Here is a 9408-nt window from a genome sequence, read left to right as displayed (position 1 = left end):
TCTAGGATGTGTTTGTGCTCTATGCCAGGATTCACAGAGCCAAGCTGTCAGTGTTCACACTGCAGGGACACATCCTACCACCCTGAAAATCCTCAGTCGTAAATAACAGATCTCTAACTCTTCCTGCAGTTTCCTGTTTGAGGAATACATACGTATTTTGGAAATAATGGAAATGTACCAGAACGGTAAGTCAACTGCGTAACAGGAAAACAGAAATACCCAGCTGCTGTTAAATGAGTGATACATGTTCATAGATGTTTGGTATATCACTCACACACACATACATATGAAAAATAAGTTGTTTAGACAAAGGAGTTTGCTTATGGTCACTCTGTTCTTTAAGAATGATCTGGATAAAGAGAGGATAAGACAAGATAATCCTGAAATAAATGATAACTTCATACAGTTTAATCTTTTCTGTAAAAGGAAACACATGGCAGATGAGTTATTGTTGCCGCAGGTTGATAGCTGTGATACCAGATGTCTAACACGATGTAGTTGCAAATACAGAGCTGTGAAAACATGCACCAGAGAGAGAAAGCATTCCACACCTGAAGGCAGGATCAATATTTCAGAGATACCTACACACAAACCGCCTATCCTTATTTATATTTACTGAGTCTTACAACTGAAGCCTTAAATCCTAAGACCCCGTGATGGTAACCCTGCAATGGGCACAGCGGTGGCTCTGTGTTGAGCACATCCACACACATGGCAGCTGAGGCCATCGGTCCCTGCCCCAGGGATGCTGAAGCAGGGCCTGTCCCCAGTGCCCCACAGCCCTGCCCAGTCATGGCATCTACCCAGCTGGCCCCAAAACATGGGACCATGTCCCCAGGGAGGTGTCCGATGCTTGGGGCTAGGGTTGCCCAAGTGCCACCACAGATGCAGCCCAGGGACACTGGCCATGTCTGCCACCACTGCTGCCTCCTGGCAGCCCTCACTTCACATCAGGCCTGGCTGTGAGGGGAGGTGGAAGATAAGGCGCCATTTGGGCCTGACAGAGAGGACTTGACTCTTCGTATCCAGGCCTTCAAGTCATAGCCTCTTCCACCAGCCGAGTAAACGTGCTCAGAGCTTGCCACACACAGATATTTTTCAGCTTTAGGGACAGAAGAGCAGCCCCAACACATCCCATCTCCCCGCTCCAGGGCACGAAGCAAGCTGGAAATGTAATCTCTGTTGACCCTCACGTCCCCCTCAGCACGGGCAGCCCTGGCAGTGCAGAAACCACAGCAAGAAAATGCAAAACAAGGCAGTGTTGAGCAGAAAGATTTTGCTGGGTGAAATTTTATTCACATGAACAGGGGCAGCATCAGTTTTAACAACCAAAACATATATTTCAGTGGGTATCATTCAGGTGGATCTTCTTTGGCTCAATCATCTGTAGAAAGCTCAACAGCTCCCCTTGCAAGGACTGCAATCTGGTTTTTGCAATTCAGATAGATGCTGCTCCCAGCTGCCTGAACAGCCAAAGGGCAGAGGTGTCAGGCAACACTGAACACCGAGACCCCAAAGAGAAGAAGATTCAAGAAAGAACAAACACAGGGGAAGAGCAGGTTTGAGAGGAAGTTGTCTGCAAGGGTAGGGGAAAGCATGGTGATCACACAGGGATAAGTCCAACTCTTCATACAAATTGGTTGGAGCAAGCCTGTGTAAAGAGAATTTATGTGGCATGAAGAAAACAAGGTTGCCAAAACATGGAACATAATGAGGAAAAGAAAGTCAGTGGGAAATAAGATGGAAACAGCACACAAGAAGAAGAAACAGTACCCAGAACAGATCAGACCAGGATTAGTTTCACCCATTCTTAACTGCCATCTCATCAGTCCTGCGCTGTTAAACATTTCTATCCTCTGTGCCCTCTTGCAGATCTGTGAGATGAGGTGTGATGAGCTCTCTTCATTTAGAGAGCTGTGGTGTCCATCAGTTATTCAGGAAGAAAATATGTCTTGGTTGTGACTATATAGCGATTGAACCAAACTATGTAATCTGGGACAAGGATCATCCCAAACCCTGAAATCTTTGGGGAGGGGTGGCTACATTCTGGTTCAGAGTTTCAGTTATAGTCCTTTTTCACAGGTCTGCTGAAGATCATTACAGCAGCATTCAGGTTGAGGCAGAATAAATGCAGTTGTAACTCAGTAATAATCATTCCTATGAGCGGCTTTTGCAAATCCCACTCTGTCATTCCCGCGGTCAAAAATGCAGTAAAAGGCAGACATAAAGACATCTCCTAAAATCCAGAGCGGGCCAGAGCGAGTGGTGATGTCAAGAGACTGAAAGCCGCTCATGCAGAAGGTTTGGTCATCAATGGACTCCTGGAAGGGAAAGCACATTTCCTTGCAGTGTCTCTTCCAGCCCCGGCTCGGGAGCTGGGAGCCAGGAGCTGGGAGGATACGCACCTTCACGACGTATTGCTCTGCTGTCAGCTTGTACTCGTGGTGCCCAATGGTGAAGCTGATGTGGGGCAAGCTGGACAGTCTTCTGCAGTCTACAAGATACTGTGAGGAATGCACTGGTTGACATGCGATTGGTTTGGCTTTTATGAAACACTGTCTTTTGCATTCGAGCTTTTTGCTGCTGCTGATAGTGAATTTACCATAGAGAAAGATCAGTCTGACTTACAGCCCAACACTGCCCTCCAGCTTTGCAGGTCTCACACTGGGTCAAACCAGTCTATCAGCCTAGATCACCTGCCCCAGTACCCTAGGGACTTAGGGAAGATGAAAATCATTGCAAGCTCCAGAGGGGTAAAGGGATACTCTGATGTTCTCCCTTACAATTTGGAAGCAAAACCAAGCTGGTGAGCCCCAGTGAAGAAGAAATAAGCAAGGTCTGCTGAGCAAAACTCCTCCAATGCCCTGGCTGGGACTGGGTCCCATGTACTCTCTCCAGTAACATCATAGTTTTAGGGAAAAAAAAAAAAAGACCTATCCAAAAAGCCTATGAGGAACACAGGACTTTATACTTTACTGTGCCCTGGAGTGAGATTTAAAGAACAGAATAAGAAGAATTAAACTCTGACATGTCCATTAATTTCTATAAATAATACATTCACTTACAGTAACACAGCAGATTGTTTCCTGGCCTCTCTAGCTATTTTATGAAACAACTGGCACTGCAGAATGCTCCAAGCCCCAGAGGGATCTTTGCTGCAAACTGTATAGTTTAAAGTCCTTGTTTTAGGGGCTTCCTATAAGGAAGAGTCTACTTTTATTTTTGTTGTTAAGTCTGCTTAATGAAAACTGAGACCAAAATCTTTTGTATACCTAGCAGGTGTCATACCATTAGAACAAAACCATGGGATACACAGGATAAGGGTAACAGAGCCAATATAATGGTTTGAAGGATATGAAAAGCAAGACATAATTCATTTACATAGCTAGTACATCCAGAGCAAATTAATCCTTGCTGGAAAGAGATAAAAGTTCTGGTAAAATCATTGACAGATGCACCCACTTACACCAGGATACATTTGAGCCAGTATACTTAGCCTGTCTGTCGTTGCCACAAAAACAGTCACATAAAGTATTGCTTTCGGGTTCCTTTTTGCAGAATCTGAGATGCCAGCTGAGTGCTATTACTTCAGCATTGGAGTAGATAACTGTATACAGAAAGGACCTGTTTCTTTTTTATATTATATTAATATAACTACTTTGGAAATACGTGTTTTATCTATATCCATGAGTATGTACCATTATAACTTGTTATCAAAACAAACTGTTCAACATGCATCTGAAAATTTGAATGGAAACAAAATTTAACATTTAATTGAAAAAGGAGTCAGAAGCCTCATAAGTTACACTGAAGTAATTCCAGGTCTTCCTCTTTCAAAGGGAGGCAGATTAAAAGCTTACTTTCTCTCTGATCTTTGCCTGGATCACTGGGCAAAAGTAACACTCTTAATTTTCTCCAAAGTGCAATTTTGAGTCAGCAAAGTTAACAAGAACTGCACATCCTGGAGGACGGTAAGGTAGTATTCGCTGTGGGAGTCAGCAAAAGACCAGCAATAATGCACTGCAAAAATAAGCTGTCCCCTCCCTGGAGATGGGTCAGTTTAGTCATCTCAGGCTCATTATCTCAGTGCTTCAGCTATTGCCAGGGATCGGAAAATTAACACCAAGAGGATACGAAGGGCAGCACAGAGACATCCCTGATGATCAGCCCCACCTCGAGCACCTCACTTCATGCAACACCCCCAGAAAGGGGTGTGGGGAGCCAAGGACTGCAGGTGTGGGTCTTTCCTGACTTTTCTTATCCATTGCTTCAGTTATTTTCCACCCTATAAGCTCTTTGCACCAAATACCAGTTTCTCTTTTCTCTGTCTGTTTTCTGGCTGCATAGTGCTTACCTCTCCAGTATGTGACGGACTTGCCCCAATATACTCCTGGAGTTTCCTGATTTGTGAAGAGGGGCCGGTGATGAGAGAAGTGCCTGAATCAACGATGGCTTCACAACCGTGGGAGCAAAATGCCACCCGGCCCTGGATTTTGATACTGCAAGTGGAAAAAAAAAAAAAGCATCTTTAAACAAATCGTGACTGTCACACTGACTGAAGCAACACATCATTGCCGGCTGAAGTATAGCCTGCAGTTAAAACCAGCTACCGAGCCTTCCCAATCTTAAAAGTCAAAAATGTCTTTAAAGGAAAAGTAAAGAAAGCAAGCAGCATTAGGAAGACTTCTCATTTGTGAGCCCACTTCTCTCTCTCTGGATTCCTGCAGCCCCAACCTGCTCTCTGCTGACAAACTTGTCCCCACCCAAGATGAGGTGTGTATCCTCGTGGTTTTTATGAGGCACAAACAAAGGGGACACCGACTGCTTTGACCAAGGTTAAGAGGAAAAATTAGAACAGGATCTGGAGCTGGATTCAGTTCCCTGGTTCCCCACTTCACTGAATAGTCCACCAAGAGTCAATTTGGCCATTGGTGTATCACATTAAAACATCTAAAAATGCTCTCCCAGAAACCAGCTACCCACGTCACAGCAGATTTGGAAAGCTGGTAATCCTCTGACCCATCCTGGCAAACCCCCTCTTTGAGGGCCTCCAAGGTGAAAGACTGCAGCCAAGTCCTCCTGCATCTGTATTGCTGGGTGGTTTTGCCTCTGTGTGCTTTACCTGGGGAGGTGAATTTCACCACATATTTCACCCATACACACATACTTGTTAAGATGTATTTGCCAGTAGCTTTTCTCGGTGACTGGGACCCAGTGAATCGAGCCTTTGTAGAGGGAGTGGTCTATCCCCCCCAGGATCAGCTCACCGCCGTTCTCAGTGTCATCTCCTCTGGAAGCAGAACACGTTAGCAGAGACATGGCAGTATGTCACCGTATACCGACAAGATTACACTTAGAAAGCAAAGGACAAACCACAGACCTTTCTAAATTCAGATATGGATGCCTGAACCTGATTACTTCTGGATTATGACTGAATAGATCCCAGTCGGAGCCTCCAAGCAATCTCAAAACAGGTACTGCAGGCTGCCAAGGGCTGAAGGCAGGCACTAGGAGCAGGTTGAGCCAGTTACTGCTCTCACCTCAGAATAAACTCCAGATAAATTGGTGGAGTTACAGCTAGGTTCAGATTAGGGAACACTTCTCTTCTGAAATGTGGCCACTTGGGTGTAGCACTGCATTTCTCTTCATCTACACTGGCAATAAGGAAACCTCCAGCAGCTCTGGACTCCTGCAAGTCTGAGCTGGGAACCTTTCTTTTGTCTATGGCCAGCTCCAGCAAGAAGAACTGTCTGTCCAAAAATTGATGATCCCCTCCCAACACAGTTTTCTCTTTCCTTTTTTTTTTTTTTTTTTTTTTCCCCAGAGGAAAATTGGAACATGAATAAATAAATAAAGAGGAAAATAGGGGAAATTACTTCCTGGAATGGAAGATTTACAGCTGCACTGTTGTCTCCATCAACAACCCAAGTACTTTTGCTTCGTGTTGGGCACTGTCACTTGTAAGACTGACCTTTTCAGATAGAAGGAGAAGACCGGCTCCTCCACCAGCTTCTGGTTCATGATGCTGTCAAACACGGGTAGAGCATTGCCCACTGCTAAGGAGGGGTATCCCAAGCCCAGCACACCATCAAAGTGGGCAAGGGCAAAGGTTGTTCCTGGCTCAAACACGGACTCGCCGAAGTCCTGCCCCTTGATGGAGATGTTACTGATCTGTCCAGCATGAAAAAAAGAACAAGTGGAAGTAAGGGCACCATCAGTTCCAAGAAATTAGACACGTTTCAGATCCATTTTGATGAATTCAGTACGTTTATTATAGGCAGTGCAGAGAGCCTGAGCAGCCCGGTGTTGCTGTGCTGGCTGGCACCCCTCCTGGCTGGATGCTCACCTGCAGCGTGTCCTTGGCAGCGATGCCCAGCAGCTCTCCGGTGCCGTACTGCAAGGAGAAGGCTTCCCCGCCGTGCTCATACGAGTCCGACAGAAAGGACTTGAATTTCTGGTGCACCCCTGCACAGAACAGACGATACCTGTGCCCCGAGGGAAGGTCCTGGACCCACTCCCCTGTACAGAACTGGCCGAGATGCAGGTGAGGCAGATTTGGCTTTTTTATAAGGAAGTCATCGACAGAGGCACCTGTCCCCCCCCCCCGCAGACAAACAGAATACCTTGTTTAGGGGGTTATCTTTTTTTATTTTGGCTTTTAAATGGAAGCAGGAAATCCAAACAAAACTTGACTTTCCTGCAGCTCTCTCTTCCTCTCCCCCATTTATTTTCACACCTTTAACGTGTGGTGCAGAGGGAGGCCGGGCAGCAGCAGCACAGGAGCAAGCTGGCGGGGCGAGGGCAGCCTTCGGAGCTGTCCCAGATCCTCCCCTCCCAAACTCCTGACAATTTCAGAGCACAACCGTTTGGATTTTTTCCAAATTTTGCTCACGGGTGGCACAAATAGGAAAACAAGTAAATGGATTGCCAGTTAGGTCTGTGCTTGGCTGTGGCCAATCTACCCAGGACACGAGGAGCGCGAGGGATGGTAAAAGGTTTTCTTACTGCACGCTTCGCTGATGCAATAGGCGGAAGGGACCCAAAAATTGGACGAGCCGGTGTCAAACACCACGGTGAACCTCTGAGGCGGCGTGCCCACGCTCACAACTCCATAATACTGCGCCTGGGGGGGGGACAAAGTGGTCAGCCCCACTCTGTCCCCCCGGCTGCTGCTGCTGAGGAGCAGGCGGGCCCTGGCACACGGTGCAGCACCTCCTCGAGCTCTGCAGTGCAAGTTCAGCTAAACGTGAGTACACACCACCTCTGCCAGGAGGGAAATCATTTCTGGCTCTGGCTTTCACTTTTCAAGTGAAAAATGAACTCTATTCCACAGACTGGATCTGATGTAGTGAGCAAAGTTCATCCAGAGGATAAAGGAACCACTGACCGCCCTTGGACATCAGCTGAAGATAATCTGTGGACACGTGAATGCTGAAGTGACGAGCTTATCAACATCCAGCCTGCAAGTGTCTAAGTGCCCATATCTGGCCATGAAAGAGCACTTCAGCGTTAAGAGACCTATTTTTAGGAAGAAGCATTTCTGGAATTCATAGGGAGATAGAAAAGCACTACCCAGTGCCAAGTCGTTTGTAGCGATACAAATATTTGAATATGTATCTTCAAGTGCATGCTTGTTAATTAATACACTGAATATAGTTTCTGACCCCAGAGTTTACATGAATGAGATAACCATAATGCAAGCATGTGTAACAGAATATCCAGCTATAGAGCAGGATGCTATTCCTCACTATATCAAACATTTATTGATTAATCTGTTAAGTAAAACAGCACTATGTCACTTTGGTCGAAAAAACAACAAAAGACAAACATCCCACACAAAACTGTTACTGATGCTAGCTCGATATGCTGGGGAAGTGGATTTTGTTCTGTTATTTTTTTATTTAATCCCTCTTTGACAAGTCTAAGAACAGGCTGAAATTTGTTAGTCTCCTTCGTTCTTCTTCACTTGTATCTCTAGGTCATCGTGACTTATTTATTAATGAGCCTCAAGTGTCAGAAAGTTCTTTCTAAATATTTTGCCTTCCCGTCACTGTCCACAGGATGGACTAATGGACAAAATGTTAAAGCCAGGAAAGACAGCTTACAAAATGGTTGACCTGTTGACTTGCCTGTGTGAGATCCAAAGAAACTCATGTCTTTCTTTTCTCAGTGTAGAGATCTAGGTCGGTCTCAAATCCTTAACATATATTAAGCTGAGAAGATAAAGCAGAACAATAAAATCTCTACTTGGGTCTTTGTTATCACTGATTTATGGCTCCATGTGATCAAATAAATGAGATTTGGTGGATATTTTATAAAATGAAAAGATCCAAGTTTCTGATAAATAGAATGCAGCTAAATCAGATTCTCCTACTAAAAACCCAATCCTGAACTAAGACTGTTAGAAGGAAACCTTCCACACTTGTTTGGAGACCCGCTGGAGACCAATAGAGATCTATCCAAAGATTAAACTCAGCAGAGGACTACCACTGCTAGATTACATCAGCTTTCTGCTCAGGTCCCATGCTAACCTAGATCTACCTATTTTGTATTTTGCAAAGTAGTACGCTATTTTTTGATGGTCTAGGATTTAAAATGAGCCTCCCATCTCAAGTTTTATAATTTCTTTGAGAGCCTTGATTTCAAATGTGCTGGGGGAAAAAAAATCTGCCTTAACAGAACAGAGTTCGTATGATTGCATTACCATAACCGTACTTACATTCATGTAATCATACAGCCTTTCTGAAGCGGTTCCTACCGATAGAGTAATATCTGCAGGGAAGCAATGCAGGTACCTCCGAGCAAAAATATCGGGGTGGTGATCCCGCCAGAATTCTTCTAATTCTCCCTTTTCTTTAAGTTGTTTCTTGATAGATTTGAATCGAATGAGCGGGACTCTATGCAAATAAAAGAAATACACAAAGTCTAACTGGATCTCCTTCCTAGAATTCTCATACACTATTTTTCTTCAGTATCTTTTCAGAGACCTTGGGTCACCCCGGGCAGCCACCTGAGACACGAGGCGCAAGCTCTTACCGTTCCACGGCCACGGCAAAGGGGATGTAAACCACCGCCAGCAGTATCACCCTCATGTCTTCAGCTGGCTCCGAGTCCAATGACACTCATTTACTTGGAATTCTCTTTTTTATACCTCATCGCTAGCAGAGGGCTGTTCGCCAGGTCAATCAATTACAGGAGGTCATAGCTTTGGCAGCAAGTTGATGAATTTGTTCTCAGAGCGACTGCTGGATTGTGTAAATATTGGTGCTCAGCGAAGCTGGGCACTGATAACCAGGGCACAGTCTAGACCAAAAATACATTTCGCTAACAATCATTAGTTTCTTTCACATAAATATAATAAACAGGGGAAGTTTGGCCCCTGCTAGCATGGGAAATAGTGTAAGCTGC

The 9408-nt window shown here is 45.1% G+C and overlaps 1 protein-coding gene across 1 annotated transcript; it reads right to left on the bottom strand.

Moving 5' to 3' along the window:
- Positions 1-2141: 2141 nt before the first annotated feature.
- LOC116501842 (cathepsin E-like) lies at positions 2142-9092 on the bottom strand. The gene is made up of 9 exons (XM_032207453.1): positions 9037-9092; positions 8720-8897; positions 7006-7123; positions 6347-6465; positions 5972-6171; positions 5168-5290; positions 4355-4499; positions 2406-2504; positions 2142-2321 (listed from the first exon to the last, which is right to left on the bottom strand). Exons 1-9 carry the CDS (start codon positions 9090-9092, stop codon positions 2142-2144), a joined length of 1218 nt encoding a protein of 405 aa, XP_032063344.1.
- Between the last annotated feature and the right edge of the window lie 316 nt (positions 9093-9408).

The sequence above is a fragment of the Aythya fuligula genome, chromosome 1 (genome assembly GCF_009819795.1).
Source record: "Aythya fuligula isolate bAytFul2 chromosome 1, bAytFul2.pri, whole genome shotgun sequence".
NCBI lineage: Eukaryota > Metazoa > Chordata > Aves > Anseriformes > Anatidae > Aythya > Aythya fuligula.
This window is presented reverse-complemented; position numbering and strand designations above follow the sequence as displayed.

What these genes read in the sequence shown, in the direction of transcription:
- LOC116501842 (XM_032207453.1), bottom strand. Translation starts at nt 9,092, where the DNA reads ATGAGGGTGATACTGCTGGCGGTGGTTTACATCCCCTTTGCCGTGGCC. An exon ending in CTGCCAAGGACACGCTGCAG is followed by an intron (nt 6,172 to 6,346) that starts GTGAGCATCCAG and finishes CATGCTGGACAG; the next exon opens with ATCAGTAACATCTCCATCAA. An exon ending in CAGAGCAATACGTCGTGAAG is followed by an intron (nt 2,322 to 2,405) that starts GTGCGTATCCTC and finishes TTTCCCTTCCAG; the next exon opens with GAGTCCATTGATGACCAAAC.